This window comes from Lindgomyces ingoldianus (genome assembly GCF_010093535.1).
Source record: "Lindgomyces ingoldianus strain ATCC 200398 unplaced genomic scaffold BDR25scaffold_49, whole genome shotgun sequence".
Classification (NCBI taxonomy): Eukaryota; Fungi; Ascomycota; class Dothideomycetes; order Pleosporales; family Lindgomycetaceae; genus Lindgomyces; species Lindgomyces ingoldianus.
The window spans coordinates 274,968-302,658 of NW_022985210.1; the positions used below are offsets into that span (position 1 = coordinate 274,968).

A 27,691-nucleotide genomic window follows, 5' to 3' on the forward strand; every position below is an offset into this window, starting at 1 on the left:
GGCAAAGAAGCAGGTGTAAGCTAAAGTAGGTAAGCTATCCTAAAGGCGCTATAGACAGTGTAATTAGACTAGGCATAACACATAAATGTGTAAGCAAAAAGCAGAAGTAGTATCTAAATAATATTCTAGGCTGTACTGTACTATATAGTGCTAGAGCGGGTTGTTATAGGCTATAATAGAGTTTGTTAGGGTGGGGTCTTGGCAAAAGTAAGCGACTCAGGTGTGTGAGCAACTCGCCCATGAAGTACGTTATAGCTAATTCTTTATACGCTAAGTATAATCTAGGCTATATTTACATAAACTAGCCTAGTACATTTATAAAGTGTTATTTAAAGCTTAAAGTAAAGTTTTAAGCGCAAGTATAGTTAAGAGATATTTAGCTAATTATAAACTCTGTCTTACTAAAGTTGTATGTGTTATTATTCTAGATGCTATACTTAGCTTTAATATTCTCTATAAGGCTAAACCTACTCTAAATTACTCTAAGACTTTTATAAAAGGCTTTTTTATAGTTGTACTTACACTTAAATGTTACTTTAAGCTCTAAATAACGCTTTATAAACATACTAGGCTAGTTTATATAAATATAGCCTAGATTACACTTAGCGCGCAAAAAATTAGCTATATTAGCTATAAATGCTATTTAAGAGGAAATTCCTTGCGCATATAGCTTAAGTATAGTCTTAATAATTACCTGCTTCTTTTTATTACCTAGCCTTTATAATTTAGCTATAAAATTAGCTTATAAAAGTTGTGTAGTGCTATAGTTATTTATTATCTTTTATAGAACTTTACATATAGCTGCAGCATGTTTCTTTAAAAGTTTTATGTTTTATTTAAAAGCTTAAAGCGTAAGCTATATCTAATGTTTTTTTAGCACGTCTAAGTAGTGTTGTAGGGAATACATTAGTGTAAAAAAAGTAGTTTAGTAGAGTTTTAGTAAAAGTAAGCAACTTAGGTGTGTAAGCAACTTGCCTGTAAAGTACGTTATATAATAAAAACATTCTTATAGATTTTTAAAGATATAATTCTTTAAAATAAAGAAAATGCAAAATGCCTTAGATAGGCTCTTTCTTCTCTATAAATCTTATAGACTTACATAATAGCTTTCTTAGTAAAACATAAAAAAAATACATAATTTAATAAAGATTATGTTATATAAGCTACCTAGGCACTTATAGCATAGTAAAAATAGTAAAACTTACTTTAAAAGTATTTTTTTTACTAAATTATAATAGTTTTACATTTTTATTATTATATAAACTAGGCTAATAAAGTAATGCTTACTTTAAAGTTTTTTACTAAAAACTAAAAAGCATAGAAAGCTTAGCTAAAATAATTTTAGCTTAATTTTTAATCTAAACATTAAAATTTATTATTAACACCTCTCTAAGGTAAAGTGTAAGAGTAAAGAAGATAATAAGCTACTTATTATATAACAGCATAGATTATTCTTAAAGTTTAAAATTATTTAATTAAAGCTATAACTAAGCAAATTCTTAGTAATTAAGCTTTAGTAGAAAATCTAGATAAGTAAGTAGAGTATACAGAAAAGCTAGTAATAAAGGGGGTTAAAGATGTGTTAAAATAGTAGCAGAATAACATATAATAATCTTAGTAGCCTTTTTTTACTTATCTTACACTTAAGATCTACTTCATACTACTTATAAGTAATAAACTAAAATATATCTTCTTTAAAGTATGTTGTATAATCTTTTAAACTTAAGTATTGTTAAATAGGCTCTAACAGCTAGCTGCTTATAGTATAAGCACTTAAGTAGCAAGAGTAAGAGTAGTGTACAGTGTGCACAGCGTACAAGGTAGGTAAGGTAAGAGCAATATGTTTCTAGTTCTATTACTTTTATCTTTCCTCTGTACAGAGAAAAAAGGGGATATTTAAATGTTTACACATAAAGGTTTACGCACAAGCATTATATAACCTAGATATATAGTCCTGCTTATGCGCAATTGCTTGTATCTAGACTATAATACTACTACTATGTACAGACACTAGTAACTTTTCTTTTTGTCTAAAAAGTTACCTTCTATACATGTTACTTCTCTTTTATTTATATAAGTCTATCTAATTATATTTTACCTTTACTCTACCTTATTTATTAAGACTTGCCTTAGTAATGCTGTACATTAAAATAAGCTAGTTATACTATGTAAATAGCTTTATAAATAGTGTAAAGTGTTTTAAGCTATTATTATCTAGCCTTTATGCGCTTACTTTATAAGTAATTTAGCAGTATATAAGCTATTTTATATAAGGTTTTATGCTAAAATAGTGTAAAATCTTTATGTAGGCAGGTGTGTAAAAAGGTGTATATAATAAAGTCTTTTTTTTTCTTTACTTTTTTTCTTTATTCTTTACTTTTTAAGCTCTACTGTATAATTCCCTAGCTCTTTTCTTTTTTTATATAGTGCTAATAGTGATAGATACTTCTGCCTGCACATACATACACACACACACACACACACACAGAGAGAGAGATGTCTCTCTAGCCTTCCTCCTCTACCTCTAGCGCTGTTAGTGCGGGCGTCTTTAACGTCCTTGTGTAGTCTAGTAGCCTAGGGCGCATCTATGTTACTTTTTTAACTAGTTCTACTACTAATTAGCAGTTTATTTAGTGTCTTAGCATAAATATATAAATTCTTTAGCTTTTTTGCTTTCTTTTTATATAAAATGCTAATTATAGATAGGCTAAGAAGCAGCATGTAGCAGCTTTACTATTTTATAATATTAATATTATCTTACTTACTAGCACTAATCTACAGCTGTAGGTAGTAAAGGTTATACATTATAAAAGGTACTTTTATGTAGTTTTAGTCTAGAGTTATAGTTAAATCTTAGTAACTTTATATACTTATTATTATAGTAGCACTACTAGTGCCTTTTTCTTTATTAAGTGTTATATACTAGCTAACTTCTAGGCTAATGCTTACACCTTATATATATAGTAGAGCTATAGTCTGCTTTGTAACTACTATATATAAGAGGTAGTAGCTTTTTCTTTTTTTATATACTAGATAAATAGACTGTCTTTTTTACATATCTTTCTTTTTTAATTTTATAATAAGGAAAATAAGTGTATATAATAAAAAAAAATAAAAAAGATAGGCTTTATATAAAAGTGTTATTAGTTTAGTTAGTCTAGAGCATCTTTGCGCATAAGATCTAGCTAGTCTATAGATGCTTCTATCTAGACAGAGAGGCAGTTAGTTAGGACTAATAATTAAAAAGCCTAATTTAGTGTTTTCTTTATATATATATTTACTAAGTTATCTTTACTATTAATTTACTTTATTTTAGTAATTTCTCTTTTCTTATATAATTTATAAAGTAATATAATGTTAATTATAAGTTACTTTTTACTAGTAGTGCCTAGCTTAACTAAGTAATTATATAAAGACTTTAAATTTATGTAAATTACTACTAAAATTAGTAGCAGTTTAAGTGTTTATATAATTTACTATAAAGTTATACTAAAAGTAATTATATTATTAAACTTTTTAACTATTTTATATAGTTTACTAGTAAGAACACTCTTAGTTACTCTTTTACACTTAGTAAAATTCTAGTGTATAATGTTGCCTAGTATTTTAAAGTAGTTACTTTACTCTGTATAGTCTTTATTACTTAATATAATTAAGAATTTTAGCTGTAAGCTAAAGTTTTTATTATTAGTAAATAATTTATTTATAAAGATAAACAGCTTTACACTATTAAGCTATAATAGTAGAAAGGTAAGACTACACTTACTATTATCTATCTACTATTATCTTTATATGTTAAGTGTGTTAATATTATTATATAAAAAGTTTATAGTTTATGTAGTAATAGATAGGTTAAATACTGCCTTTAGTTAACACACTAATATAATATATGCTCTTTTTACATGTTACTTAATATATTATTATACAGCATCTTTATCTTTTAAGTTAATTATATAAAGGTAGCTTACTTATTTTTTCTAAGTAAAGACTACTATGTTATGTGTAAGTTTAATTTTTTTACTATTAAACTTAATAAGCTGCTTCTTTACTAAAATAGTTTTACTTTTTATATAAAAATTTACTTTTTATAGGTTTTTTTTATATAAAATTCTTTATTATAATGCTTAAAGTGTTATTTATTTATAAGCTAGTAATACTAAAAGTGTACTCTTTTTTATTAGCAATTAAAAGGCAGAGGTTATATAAAAAGATGTGCATGTGCAGCTTTTTTTTTATAGTAGTTATAGTATGTTTTAAACTAATATAGTCCTAATTTAGCAGCTTTACATAAAAGTTGTACAACCTAAAGTATTATATTTAGTAGAAAGCTCTAGCGCATCTTTTTTAGTAGCTTTATATACAGTGTGTGTATAAGCTTATCTATTAATTAAATGTATGCTTATGTAATATTACGCAGTTTAAAATGTATTTTATATGTAGCTTTTAGGCTTACTTTTATAGCTAAAAGTAGTTTTTAGCTTATTCTTTAAATAGTTAGTAACTAGGTAAGAATTTCTTTTTTTTTATTTAAGTAGCTAGTAAACACTAGGCAAGATTTCTTATATAGTTAAGTTATTTTACCTTTTACTTTTTATATAAAGTAAAAGCTAAAAATCTAACTTTTATACCTTATTAAGTTATATGCTATAACTTTAAAAGTGCTATTAGTAATTAAAGTGTTTATCTCTATGTAGTTTAATTCTTTAAATAGTTCTTTAGATCTAGTAATTACACTATTTATATAAAGCTTAATTATTCTTTTTTTCTAAGTTAAGAATACCTAGTCTAGACTTTATGCAGGTTTCTTTTACCTTTTACTTCTTTTAGTATCTATATCTTCCCTTTACACTAGTGTAGAATTACTATCCTAAGAGGCTTAGTCTATAGTAGGCTTTAGTTCTGCCTTTATAGCATTTTTATAAAGCTATTTTTTTTTCCTTTTCTTTAAAAGATTTTTTTATATAGAGATTAGTTTATCTAGGTTATTTATTATAAGTAAGTTATTTTTCTTTTTTTCTTTATAGTATAGTTTAACCTGCATATATTAGAGCTTTAGTAGGCTATTTTTTTTAATAATAATATCTCTCTCTTTAATACTCTTAATTTTATATAAGCTAGTCTAGCTTTTTTTCTCTCTTTATGCTATAATCTCTAAGCTAAAAAAAAAGTTAAGAACTTTATATATTATAAAGCTATTATAAGTGTTAATTATATAATTAATGTTTACTTTTACATAGTCTTTTTAAAGTATTTTTATTACTTTTTATATAGCGCTTGCTTATGTAATAATGTTTAGTAATAGTAAAAAGTTTAAGTTAATTTTTAAGTATGCTTTAAAGACTAGCAGTGTAGGTACTAGACTATGTAGGCTAGCTATGTTGTTTAGAGCCTTAACTACTATCTATAGGATAGCCTTATTATCTATATAGTTACCTAGCTTAGTCTTTAGGATGTTAAACACTTATTAAAAAGGTGTGTGTGCGCGCTTAACTTTTCTAACTACCGAATATGCTTTTATAGGCATCTGCTTACATATAGCTTCTATAATTTTTGTATAAGCTTAAAAATCCTCTAAAGCAAAGTTTATACTAGGGCTATACATAATATAGTTTAAGGGTCTTTAATAAGTGTTAATCTAGCATTTATATAGTGCATCCTAGGTATCTTGTGTAGACATAGATTTTAGGAATGTAGCAGCTTAAAATAATATATTTATATTAATAACATATAAAACATTTTTATTATTAATTTATATAATATTAATAACAACTTTATAGTTAAAGTAAGTATTATTCTTAATTATAAACTTAAATCTTTGTAAGGCATAGTTATATAATTAGTAGAGGTAGTAAAACTTCTTAATTTTTTCTAACACTATAGCATTAATGTTGTAGCTAGCGCTAGTTAGCATTTTCTAGAGTCTTTTTATATAGAGGTGTCTAAATTAGTAGTAAAGGCAGTAGAGTTTTAATTTAGTAAAGAAAAACATAAAATTTTTTTTTACTAATATTAAAAAAAAAGTGTTCTTATTTTTATATAATAAGTATAGTAGTTTTATTTTTATATATAATAATAACATAGTCTACAAGCGAATGTTCAACACAAGCAAGTGTTCCGCCCTACTACTAAATTTAACTTTAAAGACTATTAATTTAACAACATAAAAATATACTATATAAAATAAACTACTATAGGATTATTTAATATTCTTGCATGTATAAGAGTTATGCCTAGGCTTGTTGCAGCGCTTGCAGCGCTGTACGCGCGCTGCGCTGCTTTTAGCAGTTAACTTCTTCTAAGGCATTTTACTACCTCCTGCTATACTAGCAAGCTTCTAAGTACTTAACTTAAAGCCTTAATAACTTATTAGAGTTTCTTTTTTTAAAATTTACTTTTTTTTACGCTGCTTACGCTTTATAGCTGCCTTATAGGCCCTCTCTAAGGTGGCTGCTTAATTATGCTATAAAACAGCAACATAAGCTATCTTAGTAGCGCCCTTACTTAGCTGCTTTACTAGATTAAGCATAGTAAAAAAAAAAAATCTAATACTTTTAAATTTAATTATATAGTAAAGTTAACTAAGCTTTAACTTTATAAAAATTACTAGGTGTTTAAGCCTCCTAAGCAGTATTTAGTAGTAAAGTAGCTAGCTAATTAGGTAGCTATATATTAAGCTTTAAAAGCACTAGCTTTAGGTTAAATAGGACTAGTCCTATAGCTTTAAAGCCTGCGCAGATATTATCTATTATAATTAAGCAACTAAATGCTGCTTTAAAGGCTAGTAAAAAGGTTAGCTTGTTAATATAGTTAATTTAGTAGTAAATTAACTAGCTAATCTTAGTACTATACACGCGCTTTAACAGAAAAAAGCAGCTAACATTAAGCAGCTGTAGAATATGTGACATGTGTGCTAGCATACAGAGCGCTATAATACGCCTCTACTTACAGAGCTTTAGAAATTTAACAGAGTAATAGCTTTTATAGCTATTAAAAATAAGCAGCTGCTATAAGCCTACTAAGTAATTTTTTATATGCAGATTAAAGTGCTTTAGCTATATAATTTTATGTTTATTAGTTGTCTAGCTGTTGTTACTAACACTAATAGCTTAGTCTTTTAGTATATCTTTATTCTTATACTAGGCAGATAGGTGATGCTTACTTTTAAAGATTATGTACAGAGGTATTGCCTACCTATCTGCGTTAATGCCTGTAATAACTATTACCTATTTATAGTTACCTAGCTATATAGCCTTTAGCTAATTATGTTTATCTGTGCCTATAACAACTATTTAGCTTAATATAACCTCTATTTAAAAGCCTATCTTGTTAAAATTATACATATCCTAATCTATAATGCTGTACTTTAATTATGTAGCTTTTATAAGCTTAAACTACTTACTTATAATTACTAAATTTTTATATTTTGCTTATTAGTAATTATATAGTTAGCTAAGGTAGGTTTTAACTGCTAGTGTACGCGTAACAAAGTTAAATAGCTAGTTAATACCTGCTAGTAGAGCGCTGCGCTTAGTAAGAAGCTTGTTAGCCATCTCTTGTACAGCACCTAGAGTAGGCGCAAATCCTTAGGAATCTAGATTAAGTATATGCTTAATAATTACCTCCTTTTCTAGCTTTATAAGCTTCTTATTGTTAGCTATACAGTCACATTGCATAGTTATCCCTGCGCGTTGTTAGCAGAGAGCTATTTAATTAACATTATAGAGTGCTGTAGCGCGCCTCTTAGTTAAAAACATGTCTTTATTAAGAGCTTAAATAGCTAGGTTAATTCTAGCCTTTTTTAAAGATAATTAATTGTATAGTTGTTAATGCATCGCAGTTAGTAGTAGGTTGGCTGCGTTTTAGTGGTGGGGCGGAACACTCGCTTGTGTTGAACATTCGCTTGTGGACCATGTTATTTAAAATATTATTAAAGTATACTCTAAGTTAGTTAGCATTTACTAGTAATAGTAAAAATAGTGTTAAAGTCTCTAAGATGTAGTATATAACTAGACTAATTAGGTTTTAGACTTATATAGTACTAATTAATTTTTTTAGTGTCTAGCCTTTAAAGCTAATATCTATTTAGCTAAGTGTTTAATTAATTTCTATACATAAGTTTTTTTATATATACACCTTAAGTTAAGACTTACTAATAGTAAAGATTTTTACTACACTTATGTTTTATAGTTTACTTTAGTATACTATAGAGTATTAGTTATTAAGAATAAACTGCTTAGCATACTTCTTAGGTTTAATGCTATAGATTTTCTCTTCTGTTGCATAGTATAGATAGGCAGTAAAGGTAAAGTAGTTAATAGCTTTTTTAGTATCTTTACTTTTTTATTTTATTTCTTTTATATTATATAAATTATTTTCTTTTTTAAAGTAACTTTTAAAGTCTTAGATATATAAGGTAATAGCTTTACATAATAAAGTCTTATTATAAAAATTTTTATATAAAGTAATGTACTAGTTCTTTACTTATGTATAGTTATTATAAAAGTAGTTTAATAACTAATATTTTTTCTTATAGTAGATAAAGCACTTTTTTATCTATATATAGTTGTCTTTAAATTATAGCCTAAACTTAGATAAAGATCTTCTATATTGTTTTTTTCTATGCAAAGAGAAGCTTTCTTTTTATTATGTAAACTTTTGTTATGCAGAGTTATATTAGCAGTCTATGTAGTATGCATTAGGCAGTTTTTAGAGGTATTAGTTTACCCTTTAGTCTATAGTAACTTAGAGTAATGCTTATAAGTTACTAAATAAGGCTTTGCATAAAAGCTTAATAGTAAACATAGCATGTTCTAGTTCTAGTTATCCTTAATAGGCTTATATAATAGTAGTGTGCAGTAGAACATTTTTTTAAAATTTTATTTTTAGTGCTTTTTATATAAGTGTAAGCTTATTAATTATTATTTTAAAAACTTTATATAAACTTTTATTAAAGATTTTTTATTAGTATTATATAAAAGTTATTATTATTTAGTCTGTTTAGTACTAGCTATAGTTTACATTAGTGTTAAAGTAACTACTTAAGGTGTTATACAAATGCTTCTAGTTATGTCTAAGGCCTATGTTATGCATATAGTATATATTTACCTAACCTTCTAAAATATCTAGAAAGATGTCTGTATACTAAGTTTCCTAAATATTTAGCTATTAATATAGATTAATAAAATATTTTATTTTATTTATAAAAATGTTATAACGTACCTAACAGGTTAGCTAGCTACTTTTGCTAAGCCCCTACTATACTCTACCTATCTACATAATGCCTTAACAACAACACTATATTAAATCTTCTAAAGAACATTAGATACAGCTTACTCTTTAGGCTTTTAAATAAAACTTAAAACTTTTCTTATAACATGCTACAGCTATCTATAATGTCTTTTACATAACACTAAGTAATTAACGCGCTAGACAGCCTTTAGAAGCAGAATGCTAGCCTAAATTAAAGAATCTAACTAAGCTTAAAAAAAAAGTAGTTGTTAAGTATATACTTAAGCTTATTACACACAGATTTCTCTTTAGGCTTATAGCTATAGCTAATATAGCTAATTCTTTACACACAAAGCGCAATCTAGGCTAGGTTAGCTTAAACTAGCCTAGTATATAGGTTAAGCACTACCCTAAGTTTATAATAAAGTTTAATTATAAGTATAATTATAAAAGAGTGCTTTATAAGAATTTAGAGGTTATCTAGAGCTAGTTTTGCCTAGTAGCTAATATAAAAGCTAAGTACAGTAACGTACTTCATGGGCAAGTCGCTCACACACCCGAGTCGCTCACTTTTGCCAAGACCCCACCCTAACAAACTCTATTATAGCCTATAACAACCCGCTCTGGCACTATATAGTACAGTACAGCCTAGAATATTATTTAGATACTACTTCTGCTTCTTGCTTACACGTTTGCGCGTTATGCCTAGTCTAATTGCACTATCTGCAGCGCCTTTAGGATAGCTTACTTACTTTAGCTTACACCTGCTTCTTTGCCTTCTTCCTATTACTGCGCGCTTTAAACTCCTTTAGAGCTGTTAAGCGCAGGCCTTTTTAAATTATTAAGGTCTTTTTTACCTTAATTTACTTTCTTTTATGTAATTTATGTTATGTAGTAGCCTTATTAGCTGCTTAAAGCTTAGTAATTTCCTATTACACTAACACTAGCTTATGCGTAATTATTACTGCCCTTTTTAAGACCTTCTTAAACGCCTTAACTATAGAAGTTAGTAAACTATTTATATGCTTCTAAATCTTTATCTTTATAAGCATTAATTATAACTTAAGTTCTAGGGTATTGCTTAGGGTTTATAACTGCTAGGGCTTGTTATATACAGGTAGTAGTAGTAATAAAGTGCGCAACTTTACATTAAGGCTTATTATAACTTATTATAGGTTAAAAGGAACTAATCTAGCGCCTTAGAACTCTTCTTAGATATTACTAAAAGTAATTATAGCATTATAAGCTACTTTAAAGCATAGCAGAAACTTTATTTTTATAATATAAGTAATCTAGTTGCGCATAAGGTTTTTAGCTTAGCACTTATACACTTTTTTTAAAGAAGTAAAACAACCTATATTAAGTAGCTATAATGTAATAAGTAAAAAGGCATATAAATAGTAATAATTATATTATTCTTATAGTATTACTAGAAATAAAGTAAGTTATAGCTCTTATAGCTGTTAATAACTAGCAGATAGTAGCTGCTAATAGTACGCTTCTTTGTATGCATGTTAAAGTGCTTTAACTAGTCTAGACTAAGCTAATTAGTAGTCTAGCTGTGCTTAGAGATTATAATAACTTAATTTTAGAGTAGATTTTCCTTTTTATACTAGTTTAAAAGGTAGTTGCTACTCTAAAAAATAATAAAAGGCAGAATAGCCTACTTTTTAGCATTAATGCCTTAGATAGCTGTTGTCTACTTCTAGTTGCCTAGCTAAACTGCTTTTAGCTGTCCTTGTCTCTCTAAACCTGTAACAACTGCTCTAGTAGATATCTAGCCTATTATAAACCCTGTCTTGTTAAAGTTGTATGTGTTGTTATTTTAAATGCTATACTTAGCTTTAATATTCTTTATAAAGTTAAACTAGCTTTAAATTACTATAAGATCCTTATAAAAAGCTTTTTTATAGTTATACTTACACTTAAACTTTACTTTAAGCTCTAGGTAACACTTAATAAACATATTAAGCTAGTTTATACTAACATAGCCTATATTATGCTTAGCGTGTAAAGAATTAGCTATATTAGCTATAGCTGCTAGCTAGGGGGGAAATTCTTATATATCTAGCTTAAGTATGTGCTAAATAATTACTTACTTCTTATTATTGTCTAGCTTTTATAAGTTAGCTATATAATTAGCTTAAAAAGGTTGTCTAGCGCGTTAGTTGCTTATTATCTTTTAAGAAACCTTATAGATAGCTGCAGCGTGTTAGTTAAAAAGTGTTACGTCTTATTTAAAAGCCTAAAGTGTAAGCTGCATCTAATGTTTCTTTAATATATTTAAGTAGTGTTGTTAGGAATGCATTAGTGTAGAAAAAGTAGTGTAGTAGAGTCTTAGCAAAAGTAAGCAACTTAGGTGTGTAAGCAACTTGCCTATGAAGTACGTTATCTAGAATAAAAATATGTATAACTTTAGTAAGTTAGGCTTTATAATAGGCTAAATATTAACTAAAGTAGTTGTTATAGCTTTAAAGAGATAAGAATAGCTAAAGGTAATATAGTAAAGTAATAAAAAGTAGATAATAGTTATCTAAGGCATTAACATAATAAGGTAGGCTATTCTACTTTTTATTATCTTTAAAAGCTGCTATTACTTCTTTGCCTAGTATAAAAAGAAGAATCTGCTTTAAAACTAAGTTATTACAGTCTTTAAGAATAGCTAGATAATAAATAAGCTTAGGCTGTAGTAGTTAAAGCACTTTAATAAGCATATAAAAAAAAGTTATAAGTGCTTATTAGCTTTTTATTATTAACAGCTATAAAAGCTATAACTTGCTTAATTTCTAGTAGTACTATAAAAAAATAAGATTATTACTATTTACATGCCTTTACACTTATTACACCTTTTATAGCCTTTTAATGTAAGTTATTTTGCCTCTTTAAAGAAGGTGTATAAGCACTAAGCTAAAGATTTTATGTGTAACTAGATTACTTATATTATAAAACTTAAGTTTCTACTATGCTTTATACACGCTTATAATGCAGTAATTACTTTTAGTAATATCTAAGAAAGGTTTTAAGGCGCTAGTTTAGTCTTATTTAACCTAGAATAGGTTAAAATAGCTCTTAACATCTAGTTGCGTACTCTATTACTACTACTACTTATTAATAATAAGCCCTAGTAGTTGTAAACCCTAAGCAATACTTTTAAATTTAGGTTATAATTAATGCTTATAAAAGTAAGAATTTAGAGGCATATAAATAGCTTACTAATGTCTATAGTAAAGGCCTTTAAGAAAGTCTTAAAGAGGGCATTAATTATTACGCATAAGCTAGTGTTAGTGTAAAAAGAGATTATAAAGCTTTAAGCAGTAAATAAGGCTACTACATAACATAGATTGCATAAAAGAAAGCAGATTTAGGTAAAAAAGACCTTAATAGTTAAGGATAGAGCTTGTCTAACTACTTTAAAGAAGTTTAGAGCGCGTAGTAATAGAAAGAAGCTAAAGACGCAAGTGCGCGCTAAAAGAGGTAAGCTAAGTTAAAGGCAATATAGAGAGTGTAATTAGACTAGGCATAACTTACATACATGTAAAAAAGTAGTAAAAGTAGACTCTAAATAATATCTTATGTTGTATTGCTTTATATAGGGCTAAAGTAGGCAGTTTTGCGCTAGAATAGGGTGGTTTTAGTAGGGGCTTAGCAAAAGTAGCTAGCTAACCTGTGTGGCTAGCTAACCTGTTAGGTACGTTATAGTTAACTTATATAGTTATTATTATTTTTTATACTTTTTAAAATTATATAATTTTATTTACTAAAAGTTTTTTTTTTGTAGTTTCTTTTTAAAGTAGAAGTTTATATAAGTTGCAATGTAGTATAGATTGTATAGGTAGTATTAGTAGTGCATACACTACTGTAGGCAGTAGTGTGTACAATTAAGGGTGTAGAGCAGGCGTTAGGTAGAGTAGCATGTATTATTTATATAGTAATTAGTGTAGTGCTAGCTAAGGTGTAGAAGTAAGTAATACTAGTATATTTAGTATTAATAGCAGTATTATATTTAGTCTACTTCTATGTAGAGCCTTATATAGTAATAAAGGTTATATATAAAGCCTTTTAAGTGTAATTTTTTTATTTTTTAGTACTTATATAAGCTTCTTTTTAAACGCGCAGCTAAGTGCTAAGAAGTTTTATAGTATCTATTTTTTAAAATTTTTTATATATAAACTTAAAAAAGTAGCACTTTTTTAAGTTATTATATATAAATTAGTAATTATATAACTTTTATATAATTAAGTTTATAAGCTTATTAAAGCTTTTAATATATTAATTTTATTATTTTAGTACTTTAGGCTAGTTTTATTTTATAGTGTTACTTTTAATATTTTTATATTTTTTTATAAGTTATTTATATAATAAAAATTATTTTTTATTTTTTTTATTATTATATAAAGTTATTAGTTGCTAGTAAGATTTTATTATAATAGTATAGTTAATTACTTTTTTAGTAAATTACATAAGTACTACTGTTATCTAGCTGCTAGGTTGTGCAGCTTTAATAGCTTTAGTGTGCGCTTTACACTATCTTCTTTTTACTTTATATAGTAGCAGAGCTTGCTGTATAATATAAAAGATTAATCTACTATTATTTAGCTACTAGGTTATATAGCTTTAGTAGCTTTAGTGTGCATTTTATACTATCTTTTTTTTTACTTTATATAGTAGTAAAGCTTACTATATAATGTAAAAAATTAATTTACTATTCTAAAAAATAAGTAACTAAATAAAGTACTTTATAAAGTGTAAGTGCTTTATTATTACTTTTTTTAAAAAATAAGTAATAAAATAAAGTACTTTATAAAGTATAAGTACTTTATTATTACTTTTACTAATTTATAGTTAATTAAATTAACTACTAATTAGTGTTAAATAAGCTTTAATAGCTAGCTGCTTATAGTATAAGCACTTAAGTAGTAAAAGTAAGAGTAGTGTATAGTATGCACAGTGTATAAAGTAAGTAAGGTAAAAGTAATATGTTTTTAGTTCTATTACTCTTATCTTTCCTCTGTATAGAGAAAAAGGGGGATATCTAGATGTTCGCGCACAGAGGTTCGCGCACGAGCATTATGTGACATAGATACGTGATCCTGCCCGTGCGCGATCGCTCGTATCCAGGCCGTGACGCTGCTGCTGCGTACAGACACTTATAAAAATAAAAATTTAAAAGCATATAAATAGTTTACTAACTTTTATAGTTAAAGTGTTTAAAAAGGTTTTAAAAAGAGCAGTAATAATTATGTATAAGCTAGTATTAGTATAATAGAAAATTACTAAGCTTTAAGTAGCTAATAAGGCTGCTACATAACATAAATTACATAAAAAAAAGTAGATTAAGGTAAAAAAGACTTTAATAATTTAAAAAAGCCTACACTTAACAGCTTTAAAGGAGTTTAGAGCGCGTAGTAACAGGAAGAAGGCAAAGAAGCAGGTGTAAGCTAAAGTAGGTAAGCTATTCTAAAGACGCTGCAGACAGTGCAATTAGGCTAGGTATAACACGCAAATATGTAAGTAAGAAGTAGAAGTAGTATCTAAATAATATTCTAGGCTGTACTGTACTATATAGTGCCAGAGCAGGTTGTTATAGGCTATAATAGAGTTTGTTAGGGTGGGGTCTTGGCAAAAGTAAGCAACTCAGGTGTGTGAGCAACTCGCCTATAAAGTACATTATATAAATAGTTTACTAACTTTTATAGTTAAAGTGTTTAAAAAAGTTTTAAAGAGGGCAGTAATAATTACGCATAAGCTAGTGTTAGTGTAATAGAAAATTACTAAGCTTTAAGTTACTAATAAGGCTGCTATATAACATAAATTACATAAAAAAAAGCAGATTAAGGTAAAAAAGACTTTAATAATTTAGAAAGGCTTACACTTAACAGCTCTAAAGAAGTTTAAAGCGCGTAGTAATAGAAAAAAGGCAAAGAAGCAGGTGTAAGCTAAAGTAGGTAAGCTATTCTAAAGGCGCTGCAGACAGTGTAATTAGACTAGGCATAACGCGCAAACGTGTAAGTAAGAAGTAAAAGTAGTATCTAAATAATATTCTAGGCTGTACTATACTATATAGTGCTAGAGCGGGTTGTTATGGGCCATAATAGAGTTTGTTAGGGTGGGGTCTTGGCAAAAGTAAGCAACTTGGGTGTGTAAGCAACTCGCCTATAAAGTACGTTAAGTCTAAATTAACACTATATTAATGTATAATAAGTAGTAAGTATTTAATTAAAAGGCATAAAAAGTGCTGCTATAGTATTTAACATTATTATAAAGTGTAGAGAGAACCTGTTTCTACTAGATCTAAAATTGTTAGCTTATTATATAATAGAGAGAGTAACTTATAGTATACACTACAACTCCTAGAGCTGCTTGTACGTTTAGGTTAGAGGTAGTAGGAAAAACCTAAATGCATTTTTTACAGCTATTAGCGCTATACTGCTCTTAGCTATTTTTATTATTCTTTTTAGTGTTCTAAATTGCAATGTCTATGTTTTTATATAATAAAATATAAAAAAATACTTTTTATAATGCTTATTATATAAGGTAAGGCTTAATATACATTTTTTCTCTATTATTTAGATTTTAAGCTATTAACTACTTTTATTATAAATAGAATTTTATTATCTTAAGCTAAATTTTTATTAAATGTTTATTATATAACTTATTAAGAGTATAATAGCATAAAAAATTAAGTAAAAGACTAATTATTTAAAATAGTTGCCTATTTAGCCTTAGCGCTGGATTGATTCATGGATCTGATCCAGATCCAGGATAGCGCCACGTGATTCCGGATAATCGATTCGGACCGATTCCCGCCAGCACTGAGAGAGAGTACCACAATGTCCTGCTCACTGGAAAAATAAATAGAAGTCAAGCAAATGGTGAATATGCTCGGACCACTCAACACTGGAAATTGTGGAAGGGCTTTCGTGATGATGGTGTTTGGAATTGGGGAGGTTGGTTTCCTTGCTCGATTGTCTGTCCGTGCGGGTTATGATGGAAATTTCTATAAAAGTACTCTACTATGTCCATGATTGAGTTTGTTCTCCAATGGTTTGAGGGATTAGGGTGTTTGAGGACGAAAGTGGATGGGAGTTGGAGTATGATCAAGTGATGAAGGGCATGTAAATACTTTCTCGAGAACCCGATCTCTTCGATCTATCATTCGTCTTGCTCCAGAATGGGAATAAAAGAAAATGTGAAAAGCACGATTGACTGTTGAGTGCTTTAGACCCCCACGTTGTCTAGTAAATGTCTCGTGTCTTGCTTGAAATTGTGGTTCAGCGGGGCAAAGACTGCTTGAAACAGCCAAGAGGCATGTCGAGAGAGCTGTCTATCCAGCGAGACGATAAAGGAGAGGTGCCGAGGGTGAAGGCAAGAGAAAGCTTATCTCATAAACCTTGCGATAGTAGGAATTACAGCACGCTTAACATTATCAGCGCGATCGCAAGAACCTTCACAAGTCAGGTAGCTTAGGTGGCTTGCATACTCCACTCTCCACAGCCTATGAGTGCTTAGCGCATTCCTATTTGGAATGTCATGTTTCCCAGATCCGCTAGCATAGGGAAGGCCTCTCTCCTACTTCAGCAAATGAGGCATCTCAACCTTCACGCGAAATAGCGGGGTGAAGCATGAAGGCAGATTACACCCTGGTACGATATTCGATGGCTTTTGTTTAAATAGCACGTCTTCCCAGTCCATCTCGAGGTTCAGGCTCAAGCTCAAACTCACAACATTAAACCGCCTACCTTCCCAAACCTCATTCGTACGTCCCTCACCTCCAATCATAAGACCACCCGTTCACTTGCTCCCCCTCACCAGCACCCAATTCTGCCCCCAAAGATGTCGAAAGGCGCCACAGTCTCAGTCCTCTACCCCAAAACCGCCAGCAGCACCTTCGATATCTCCTACTACCTCTCCACCCACATGCCACTAGTCGCCGACACCTGGACTAAATACGGCCTCAAATCATGGAGCGTCACTCAACTCTCTGTAGATGCGCCTTACAGTGTGCACGCCTTGATGGAGTGGGAGAGTCAAGAGGCTTTTGCAGAGGCGTTGAAGGATGAGGGCACTGCGAAGGTTATGGGAGATGTCGAGAATTTTAGTAGTGAGAAGCCGGTCTTGTTGCAAGGGGAGGTTATTGGGAGGGGGTAAATAGGCTGATTGAGTTGGATTGGATTAGGGGGGTGGTGGGGATGGATGAGGATATGGATGGTGATGAGACATGCTGATGGAAACTTGTGTGCAGCGGAGCTATCGGAGATTGGATTGGGTTAGGTTGAGTGAGGGGTGGGTTAGCTGTTAGTTCACGTCGCCTCAATGAATTGCCCCGCACCGCCATGCCTCGGATCTCGAGCCTCTCCGAGCTCGGAAACGTGCATAGAGAGCCGTCACTGACAGAATATCCTCGACTCGCTTGAGCCTCTACGGCTACTTCTTCGTTCACATGGAGAGGCTGCTCGGTATGTACTCCTCAATCCACACCCCAAATTCCAGTTCTAGCCCCTTGGCTTGAGCCTGCTTAGGTACTGTTGCAAGCCACAGCCGGTGATAATGCCGTTTCTCGCGGAAGAGCATATTGCTATTCCAAATAAGGACTTATTGTCTTGGATGTTTGATGGGCAGACGTATGATCAGGATAAGCCTGTGAGGCATACTTGTTTGACCTTTCGTTGCTTGATTGCCTTGAACCGACACGCTGATATTGGTGGTTAGATATACATCGACGCCGCAGATCCATCTCGTACAATATGTTCACGACAGGCAAGATCGACGGTGAGGAAGTTGTGTGCAGGTTTTAAGACTATTGGGCTAAAGGAGGATGATTGTGTTTGCATGTTGTCGTTCAATGATGTCGGTCTCACTCTTTTCTAACTCTTTGAAGAACTCGCTTCTAGTTCACTCCGTGTACTTTTCAACTTCCCCATAATTTAAACCCCTCTCATAGTCACATAACCTTATTGCTCCTTCCACATTCCCTAAACATCCGCCCAGATCTACTACTCCATGGCCTTCCTGGGAATAATCTCCTTCGGCGGCATATTTGCCGGTTCCAACCCTTCCCATACCACCTACGAACTCACTCACGCCTTTAAAACCGCCGCCGTCCGCGCCCTACTCGTCGAACCCGACCTCCTCCCCAACGCCCTCAAAGCCGCGAAAGAATGCAACATCCCGGCGTCCCGGATTTTCGTCTTCGACCACCACACGCCTCTCTCCACGTCCTCTAACTGCTCGAGTAGATGGGTTGAGGAGCTGGGAAGTGAGGAGAAATGGGGTGGGTTGAGAAGTTGGAGGAGTTTGATGGAGTGTGGGGAGTGTGATTGGGAGAGGTGGGATGACGAAGAGAGGAGTAAGAGGAAGACTGCAGCGAGGCTGTTTAGTAGTGGGACGACCGGGTTGCCTAAGGCGGTGGATATGAGCCATTATAATTTTGTGGCGCAGCATACTATGGTTTTGGAGTATAAGGAAAGGGATTATGATGTGAGTCTAGTTCTGTTCGTTCCTATTTGGGCTTCGAAACTGCATGGGATGACGTCTAGCCTGCGTAAGTTGACTGATAATTGATGATTACTACAGGTTGTGAGGCTATTGTGTACGCCAATGTTTCACGTCTCGAATGTTCCACGCGCTCACACTTCCCCTCTGCGCGGTGGCATGAAAACATTCATAATGAAGCGATTTGACCTCGAGTCATGGCTCCGCAACGTTGAACGCTTTCAAATCACCGAAGGAAACCTAGTAAGCCCCTTCCCAATCCCTCTATCCCCACCCCCTAAAAAAAAAGTGCCCAATCCCAAAATCTCCTAACATTGTCAGGTTCCCCCAATGGTAATTCAAATCATCAACTCCCCCCTCACAAAAGCCTACTCCCTGCACTCCATCCGGTACGCCTGGGTTGGCGCTGCCCCCCTCGCCCCCTCGCCCCAGGCCCGCTTCAAAGCTCTCCTCCGCTCCTCCGCCCCCTTCAACCAAGTCTGGGGCATGAGCGAAACTTCTTGCATCGCTACCATGATCCATTACCCTGAGCACGACCCCACCGGCTCCGTCGGCCGCTTCCTACCTAACCTCGACGCTAAACTCGTAGATGACTTTGGGCGGGATGTTTCTGGGTATGATATCCCCGGAGAGCTGTGCGTAAGGGGGCCGTTGATCGTGAAAGGGTATTTTGAAAATGAGGCGGCGAATCGGGAGAGTTGGGACCAAGAGGGCTATTTTCATACCGGTGATATTGCGGTTAGGAGAAGGGAGAATGGGTTGTGGTATATTGTTGATCGGAAGAAGGAGTTGATTAAAGTTAGGGGATTTCAGGTTGCGCCGGCGGAACTTGAGGGTGTTCTGCTAATGCATCCGGATATTGCGGATGCGGCAGTTTTGGGGGTGCCGGCTGGTGGAGATGGGAGTGGGGAGAGTGCAGATACTCAAACTGGCAGTGAGGGCGCTGGAAGAATAGGAGATGCTGGTAGGTCAGGAAGTGAGGTCCCAAGAGCGTATTTGGTGCGGAAGAAGGGGAGTGCTTTGATGGAAAAAGACGTGAACTTGTATATGAGGGAGAAGTTGGCAGGATATAAGCAGTTAGATGGTGGGGTGATATTTTTAGAGGCGATTCCAAAGAATGCGAGTGGGAAAATTTTGAAGAAGGAGTTAAGGGAGATGGCGAGGAGAGAGATGGGGGCGAGGATTTAGATTTATAGATAGGGAGGTAGCTGTAGAAGTGGAGTAATAGGAGATACTTCTTCACACGTCTCCACGTCGATGGATCTGAGGAGTCTTGAATGAAGTCTCGGCGTAAATTCCCACTGTGCTCTCGATTCCACCCTTAGTCCTTTGCTACCGTATGTCCGCCGCTTTCCGAATAGTTCTTCTAAGTCGTCTTTCGCGACGCTCTTCCTTCAGAGTTCAGGAATCACTTGTCCCAGCTCTTCATCTTTCCCATCATCAAGTCCACATAATTGTCTTCTAGTCTTCACACATCGCATACTTTCACCTCTCACATTCACGACACCATTTGAGGTGTATTGCGGCTTGTTTCCCAAGCAAAAAGCGAGACATTTAAGTCACTCAACCACGTTTTAAGATGCCAAGAGACCACGCGTTGCTCCTCCTAGGAGGGTTCATTCCGAAAGCAAAACGCAGTGTGAGAAAGTGAACTTTGAGCGATTGCAGGTAGGGTTTATACACACTTCTAAGGTTCGACGATTACTGAATGGGACTCGCGACTGGCTGGCTAGTCAAGTAACTTGCAGTCTAAAAGCGTGGTACGGGTAGGGTATTGGGTGATGGCTGCGATCTCGTAGGCTCCGGACTCGGCCCGCAGGCTGGGGATTGCGGTTTGAGGTATATAAAACAATATTTCACGCGGCTTCGCAAACGCACTTTGGCTTCACTCTACCCTCCAGGTCGCTTTTAACTCCCGTCGTCACCTGTCCTGTGTTATACTGGGAAAGCGCAATCTAGATAGGAATGTCCCCCACCCCTCCTCAGTAGCCAAAAACCAAGGTTCATGGTGGCGCATGTCGGCTCGGGCGGAGAAAATCTATCATACAATTGTGGTGTGTCCTTGCTTCTGGAGTGGTTTGGAATACAGATAGACGGGTTAGTTACCATGTCTATCTCTTTCTCACACACACGCACACTCTTTCTCAAGAGCGAGAGTTAGATACATCGACGGTGTGCTAAAACAGCACACCACTTGCTTGATATAAGAAGTGGAATGAGGCTGGGGTGTGTGATGGGACTGGGGTTGAAAAATGAGTGTGAAATGTCTCATGTGCGCTATGGGCGGGGATTTCTTGATTGAGAATTCAACGAGGTGTGGGCGGAAGGTGGGTTTCGGATCAAGAAGAGGAGGTAAGATGAAAAGACCGATGGTAGTTTTATTATGAAAAGAGTTAGTTGATAGGGAGTGATAGATGGATTGAGAGAACCCCAGCGTGGGAGTGTAGCGCGTGAGAATGTGGCACGTGAGAAGTGTATTGAGCGAAGAGCACACTCGCCGCAACAACCAATACGCAAGGATGTTAGGGCTCGGTGACTCTGTGTATATAACCTCCCTTTCAATCTTTCTGCTCCTAATTCACCTTCTCTTCAACCTCGTTGTCGGAGTTTTTAGAAACAATGCGTAGTTTTTCACGCGGGAGAGGAAAGTTGCTGGTCTAAAATACTAGGTGGAATCTACCAGCCCCCAAAAATGGAATACCTTTACTATAGCGTGTTGCGCTTTGCAAGAGAGCCTTTCTCTCTTCCTCCTTCTATGCTGTTTTAGTCCTAAGCTTTGAAGATCTGCTGCCAGACAGTGAAACATCCTCACGGAGTCCTCACGGAGTCCTCACGGAGGAGATGCATCTCTACTTTGAAATTCCGACGCGGATATGGAATACGAGTGTGGGGGCATTGGGCGACTCCTTCCGCGTAAAGCGGGTTTCTGATAGAATTATACGAACTGAAGGGAGTCGCCGATAGATTGGTGAGAGGAGAACATGGACGTAGGGCTCAGCCGCGGGAGGAGGCTTGGCGACAGGAAATTATCCATGCGTGTCGGCACCGACGGACGGGAGTAGGAGATGTTTGATGGAACTACCGGCCTAGATGCATGCTGTCATCAGACCTCGAGACCCGAACTTACTTGCGCCGTAAGACGCTCATTCTGGCAGAGCATCCGTACCAAGAAATACCAAGAAACCTTGAACTTGATATCCCAAATCCTAAGCCCCATCATTCGCCTAAGCGCATAAAGTGCAATCTTAAGCTTACCATCCCACACCTTCGCTCCAACCCCTCCAAACCCCCGAGCCCCCTCTAATTCGCTGCTCCCCAGTCTACACCTGCATGCCTGTTCTCGTGGCCTCAATCTACAGCACACACCTCTCTAACCCCTTACCAGCAAAAGATCGCCCCTGGACATTAGTTCCCTCGTGGCGCTGCAACCACAATCCTCTGGCTATCCATGCCGTTATCAAATCCAAACTGTTGGGACTGGGAGCTTGCTGATCGTCGCACCCACTCGCGAGTATTCGTCCGTCCCAAATCGGCATTTCCGAAGCCGACCGGTCTGACGGAGAATTTCGCGGGGACCAGCTAGGCTGGCTGCGTTGCATATATCCTGCCGCTGCAAGCAGGCACGCGAGAGGGCGGACGAGCAAGGCGGAGGTACAACTGGGTATGTGAGTAAGAAAATGGCTCTGGGCCTGACCTGACCTCTTGTGAGACTGAGATTGTTGGTTCTGTTCTGTGCGCGCGTGGATGAGAGGAGAGGGCAGATAGAGATTGTTGCGTGTGAGATTGATGAGGTCGCTTGGAGGTCACTTTTTTGGGGGCCGTTTTGGAATGCCTCAGTTGATGAGGCTTTCCGAGGGTGTGCTTTGGAAAGATGATTGGTTGATGGGTGAGAATAGTATGATAGGCAACTGGCTAGGAAGAACGCCTTGCATAGGTGTTGGGGATAGAGAGAATTGATGAGTTGGCTCCCGAGGTTGTTTGGCAATGGGTGATGTAATAATCGGGGGCCTTTCCTTGAGGATCTTCGAGATCGCAGCTTCGTAGGAGAAAAAAACATGATTTATGTATCTAGCCAACGGGGCCTTAAGGTTAATGCGAGGGATAGTGTTTGTCCATCTGCACCACGGTCCAAATTAGTTAGGTGAGAAGTCGAGCGTCATAGATGTGAGTCCTCAAGAGCGGGGCATCTTGCGAAAATCGATAGTAAAACAGGAGTTCTATCCTAAGATTTCTAGGCCGTGTATTCGCGAGTTGTCTACTCAATGCATAACCCTACTCAGAGTACGAGTCAAAGTTTGGAGAGGGGCGCGCAATCACGATATTACATACCCGTTTTTCTCGCTTGACGCACGGGCTCACCTGGCGCACACTTTGCTCAGGAACACTAAAATTGTCACATAATACTAACTCCACTAATATGGACCTAATTTTAGAAGCGCTTGCAGCGTTAGAATCCCTAGAGTTTAGAGAAAAAGTTAATATTACTTAAGTTGCAAAAAAATATAGTGTTAAACAATAAACACTGTTACAAAGGTAGCGCAGGGTCTAAGGCTCCTGTGCAGAGTAATATAAGAATTAACAACTTTTAAACAACTGTTAGAAGAGGGAGCTCTTAGAATACATTAAAAGACTATGTAAGTAAGGGCTACCCTTTATAAGAAACATGCTACGCAACTTTACTACTAAAATAAGCAGTAAATAGGTAGGGAGCTTATAGCTAAACTAGTTTCTTAAGTGTTACTAAGTTAACCTAGTATTAAAGTAGACTACTAGCATTAATAAAAAAAAAAAGAGAGCTAATTCTGCCTTTAAATATGCACTATATTTTAATCTTCTAAAGTATAAGATTAAACAATACAATATCTAGCTAAAAGACATGTATAATATAGATAAAAAAAGCTTCTTAATTAAAGTGCTCTTAAAGATAAAGCAGATCTTCTCCTAGTAAAAGTATAAAGAGAGTAGGATTAAGCAGATAGTTTAGAACAGTAACTGCAAGTAGATAACAATAATTACTTATATATACACTAATAGATTCTCTCTTTCTCTAGGCCTTATTTACTAGGTAGTTATAGGTAACATTTAAGACTTATAGCTTTAAGACTTTAATTCTAAGATATATAAAGCTTTTTTTACTTTATTTTTAAGTAAATAGACTAATAATAACTTTAAGCTTTAATAGCTTAAGATAATCTTTAATAAAAAGATAAAACTAAAGGTGTAGTAAAGATACTAACTTTTTATTCTTAATAGACATAGATCTTATATAAATATAAAGTTTATTAAGTACTATAATAATAATAAGATTCTTTTAGCTATTTATTTTTTTTATAGTACTTATATACTTTAGCTACTTAATATTTACTTGTTTAGGCCTTTTTTATAAGCTTATACTTATAAAATAGTATAGTTTATAGAAGAATCTTAAGCTTTCTTTGCTATTACTAAGAGAAATTTCTTCTGCATGTTCTAGGCAGCATAGAAGAGAGCTTTTACTGCTAAGAATGTTCTTTTAGAGTTTAAAACCTATAGTCTTTATCTCTTTAAGCCTAATATTATTTTAGACTAATTTAATAACTCTAAAGCTAAGAGACCTTTCTCTAGTAAGAGCTTAAAGTTAGTGCTTATAGCTAAAGATTAGAGGAAAATTACTAAGCTTTTAAGATTAGTTGTTAATAATATATATAACTCTAAGGCTTAGCAGCTTTTACAAACAATCTACTTACTATCTATATAGAATATCCTCTTAAAACTAGAGGTTTACAGCCTTAAAAAAGCACTAGTTAATAAAAAAAAGTATTAGTAAAGGGGTAAAGCTTTTTAGCTTAAACTTTCTTTTAATTTAAATAGTAAAGTAATTTTTTAGAGCCTAAACAAAGTCTAGTAAGCTTATAAGTAAAAAATAAAAAAAGTAAAAGCAGTAAAAGTAGAGAGACTTAAAAAAAAAAAGATGCTAAGCGCAAAGCTGTAAAGAAAGCAGAGAAGGAGCAGGTTATAGAGGAGAGACAGCGCATAAAGGCTACTGCAAAGGAAATCTAACTCTAAGAGCAGGCTTAGAAGCAGCAGGAGAAGGAGGACAACAAGCAAGCTAGATTAGTAGCTGCGCAGCTCTAAAAGGACATCTAATATGCTAAACAGGCTAAAAAAAGGAGCAAACAGCATTCTCTTAGTCCTTAGGATAATAGTGGTAATAAGGAATTAGTTGTAGAGGTTATCGCTGCCCCCCAGCTAACAAATCGCTGAGGGCAACAGATCAGCCTTCCTACTAGGTATTGCGACTAGATAATAACGTAGTTTTATTTGCTGTACCCTATTGCCTGTTACTCTACAAAATCTTGTGATAATTTAAATTATAGTGAGCTCTAGAGCTTTAAATCTATGTGAGGATATTGGCTGAAATCCGTGCGCCAGGTGAGGCCGTGCGTCAAGCGAGAAAAACGGGTAATCCGCCACTGACGTAATCACTCTTTAATCATCAGCTTCGCCCTCACCAAAATTCTGGCCAAAGTTCCGTGATGCCTCAATCTCTCATGCCATCTCCTGACTAGTAGTAAAGCCCCAATTAAGCAGTTACAGTCATCCAATTGACCACCTCCGATCAATAATCACGCTTCTCCAATCCCTCTAGGAGAATTAGCTGTCACCTGTGAAAAGGGACCACGATCATCATTGCACACAACCCCTCCCTCCAGCCCTAAATTCTTACTCAAATCTCACTCACATCTCTAATCGACGCCCCCTCCAGCCCTTATTGAACCCGACCACTTACACCCTTACACGCACACAGCCGCCGCATACGCCCGCCTGGCACCCATCACCCACACCGCATCGTCGCAGTCGCAGGGGTACAACAGGTCAGTCAACATGACACCCAACGCCACCCGCAGCACCCTGCTGCGAAACAGAACGCAAAACTTCTGCACTGCACTACTGTCGCCACCTCCACCATCACAGCTGCTGGATGCCTATTTCTCTGCTACTACTCCGCCGCATATCACAGAACACGGGCCTACATGGGCTTCGTCACGGCTTCCGTTTCTAGGGAAGACGTTTGAGGGGAAAGACGGCTGTATCAATTACTTCACTGTTCTAGCACAGACGTTGGACATGCATATGCATGCGGATACATTTCCTCCTGCGGATGGGTTTATCGTGGATGCGGAGGCGGGTGGAGGGACGGGCTTGGTGAGTGTAGTCGGGAGTGCAGAGTTCAGTAGTGTGAAGACTGGGAAGCGGTGGCATGAGCAGTTCATATATCGGTTTTCTGATTTCGATGCTGAAGGGAGGTTTGGGCATTGGGAGATTTGGGCGGATCCGTTGAGTGCGTGGGAGGCAGTTGGAGAGTGACCTGATCTGTTTGTGTTCAATTCTATGGGCTTGTTTGATTGGTGTGTTTGGTATCTTCTTTTTATTGATTCTGTTAAATGGGGAGCGTAGCTAGCTGGCTTTATGTCTCTCTACGTGCGAGCTCTGTGAAATAGCAGAGTGTAATGATTCCGTGCCCATGAAAATAATAGCCTTCAACCCACGGAGAAAGTCGAAAAAGCGCGTTCTCGAAAATAGCCCCCAGATTCCGAGATGCCTTGCTTACTCCGTACAATTTGCCCGGTACTGCACCATAACGCCTGGTATCCATGCCCAAAGTCCTGTGACTGATCCGATGCCCAAGTTTGCATAGCCGTTCATAATCCATCGCTTGCTCAGCGATAATCCCCTTGAACCCCCTCAAAACTTCACGGGGAAGAAGGGAAAGTGTTTTCACTCCATGGCCGTAAAAAGACACACTTGCCTCACCATCTGACTCGCCAATAACATCTCCCTAAACACCTGATCTACCCCGCCTGCAAAATGAATCGTATAACTCTCCACCTTCCCCTTCCTCTTCTTTTCCCCCCACACTAAAGGTCGCTCTTTCGCATCGTCCAGCCGCTTCCCCGTCCGACTTCCCGGCTTCGCCCAATCGTTCTGGAACTCGTATAGCGTCTCTGGCATCACATCGTCGTGCGGGTCGCCCGGTTTCCAGACGAAGCGCCTCCCGCCGTAAGTGAATCGTCGGGGGGACCATGGGATTTTTTGCTGTCGGTCCGGGTATTCTTTTATGGGTGTGGCGAACGGGCCGCGGAGATGGATGCAGCGGGATTTGTAGGCGGCGTTGCTGTCACGTTTGTCGATGCCAGATAGTATGATTGAGATGCAGGGTGTGGGGAACTCGGCAACGCGGTAGAATTCCGCCGCATTGACTTGGTTGTCGCCGCGGTGTGAGGTTTCTAGCATGTAGAGGGAGTACTTGTCTGAGTATTCGCGCGCGCTGTAGATGTATTTCCGGCAACCGGAGGTTGTCCATTCGCGCGTTCGGTGGAGGTGGTAGGTGATTGGTGGCTGCGTTGGGTCCAGCATGGAGTAGTAGGGGATATCCGGGGAGGGGAGTTCGTCGTACATGGGGGTATAGGAGAGCGGAGAGTAGGAGGCTTGCCACGTGAGGAGGTTGTGGACCTAGGAGCATCATTAGTCCCAGCTCAGAGCAGCGAAAGCAGAAAATACAATGAACCACCAGAAAATTAAAATTGAATTGCTTGATTTGAGCGAGAGAAGGTACTTACAGAAGACAAGCTACCACTCTCCTCATCCAAGTCTCCATTAGCTCCCCAATGCATTGGCGCGGGAACAAACACACACTCGCGACCCTCTCCATCCTCAACACCACTCCCGCTCTCCAGATGCGGCCGCAGTGCCTTCTGTCGCTCCCTGTGGATGAAGATTTGCGTGCGGGCAATCCGCCTGTGTTCGTCCGAGTTCCCATCTGGTGAGATGCTGGCAAGCGAGTTCTCAATGTCGCTCTCCAGGGCCAGCGCGGCAGCCTCATGCTGCATGTACGACGAGTCGTAAAGCTGGGCGTGTTCTGATTCAAAGGCGGAGCTCCGCAAGAGCTCGAGGTGATCTGGCGACATGACTTCCATTTTCCCCATGTCTC

The 27,691-nt window shown here is 35.5% G+C and overlaps 5 protein-coding genes across 5 annotated transcripts; 3 read left to right on the plus strand and 2 right to left on the minus strand.

Moving 5' to 3' along the window:
• The first annotated feature begins 16,892 nt into the window (after positions 1 to 16,892).
• BDR25DRAFT_99478 (uncharacterized protein) lies at positions 16,893 to 17,426 on the plus strand. The gene has a single exon (XM_033699360.1). It carries the CDS (start codon positions 17,062 to 17,064, stop codon positions 17,374 to 17,376), a length of 315 nt encoding a protein of 104 aa, XP_033540941.1. The 5' UTR covers positions 16,893 to 17,061; the 3' UTR covers positions 17,377 to 17,426.
• Positions 17,427 to 17,619: 193 nt separating this feature from the next.
• BDR25DRAFT_337599 (4-coumarate-CoA ligase-like protein) lies at positions 17,620 to 19,932 on the plus strand. Its single transcript, XM_033693204.1, has 5 exons — positions 17,620 to 17,868; positions 17,938 to 18,075; positions 18,217 to 18,705; positions 18,802 to 18,963; positions 19,042 to 19,932. Exons 1-5 carry the CDS (start codon positions 17,776 to 17,778, stop codon positions 19,906 to 19,908), a joined length of 1,749 nt encoding a protein of 582 aa, XP_033540942.1. The 5' UTR covers positions 17,620 to 17,775; the 3' UTR covers positions 19,909 to 19,932.
• A 27-nt stretch (positions 19,933 to 19,959) lies between these two features.
• BDR25DRAFT_396885 (uncharacterized protein) lies at positions 19,960 to 22,777 on the minus strand (the record flags this gene model as incomplete). The annotated part of the gene is made up of 17 exons (XM_033698465.1): positions 19,960 to 20,021; positions 20,057 to 20,106; positions 20,133 to 20,186; positions 20,223 to 20,326; positions 20,355 to 20,424; positions 20,463 to 20,540; positions 20,581 to 20,632; positions 20,697 to 20,788; positions 20,859 to 21,248; positions 21,303 to 21,377; positions 21,533 to 21,664; positions 21,702 to 21,817; positions 21,848 to 21,926; positions 21,984 to 22,046; positions 22,087 to 22,118; positions 22,150 to 22,197; positions 22,226 to 22,777. The coding sequence occupies 17 exons, from the start codon at positions 22,775 to 22,777 to the stop codon at positions 19,960 to 19,962; spliced, it is 2,049 nt and encodes a 682-aa protein (XP_033540943.1).
• Positions 22,778 to 25,267: 2,490 nt separating this feature from the next.
• Positions 25,268 to 26,246, plus strand: BDR25DRAFT_307401 (uncharacterized protein). The gene has a single exon (XM_033690834.1). The coding sequence runs from the start codon at positions 25,585 to 25,587 to the stop codon at positions 26,065 to 26,067; it is 483 nt and encodes a 160-aa protein (XP_033540944.1). The 5' UTR covers positions 25,268 to 25,584; the 3' UTR covers positions 26,068 to 26,246.
• Positions 26,247 to 26,272: 26 nt separating this feature from the next.
• On the minus strand, positions 26,273 to 27,691 carry BDR25DRAFT_99498 (uncharacterized protein). The gene is made up of 2 exons (XM_033699361.1): positions 27,321 to 27,691; positions 26,273 to 27,213 (listed from the first exon to the last, which is right to left on the minus strand). The coding sequence occupies exons 1-2, from the start codon at positions 27,684 to 27,686 to the stop codon at positions 26,479 to 26,481; spliced, it is 1,101 nt and encodes a 366-aa protein (XP_033540945.1). The 5' UTR covers positions 27,687 to 27,691; the 3' UTR covers positions 26,273 to 26,478.

Coding starts and splice junctions, on each gene's coding strand:
- BDR25DRAFT_307401 (XM_033690834.1), top strand. CDS start 25,585: ATGACACCCAACGCCACCCGCAGCACCCTGCTGCGAAACAGAACGCAA.
- BDR25DRAFT_99478 (XM_033699360.1), top strand. CDS start 17,062: ATGTCGAAAGGCGCCACAGTCTCAGTCCTCTACCCCAAAACCGCCAGC.
- BDR25DRAFT_99498 (XM_033699361.1), bottom strand. CDS start 27,686: ATGGGGAAAATGGAAGTCATGTCGCCAGATCACCTCGAGCTCTTGCGG. Junction 27,214..27,320: donor AGAGTGGTAGCTTGTCTTCT/GTAAGTACCTTC, acceptor TGATGCTCCTAG/GTCCACAACCTCCTCACGTG.
- BDR25DRAFT_337599 (XM_033693204.1), top strand. CDS start 17,776: ATGCCGTTTCTCGCGGAAGAGCATATTGCTATTCCAAATAAGGACTTA. Junction 17,869..17,937: donor CGTATGATCAGGATAAGCCT/GTGAGGCATACT, acceptor ATTGGTGGTTAG/ATATACATCGACGCCGCAGA. Junction 18,076..18,216: donor GCATGTTGTCGTTCAATGAT/GTCGGTCTCACT, acceptor ACATCCGCCCAG/ATCTACTACTCCATGGCCTT.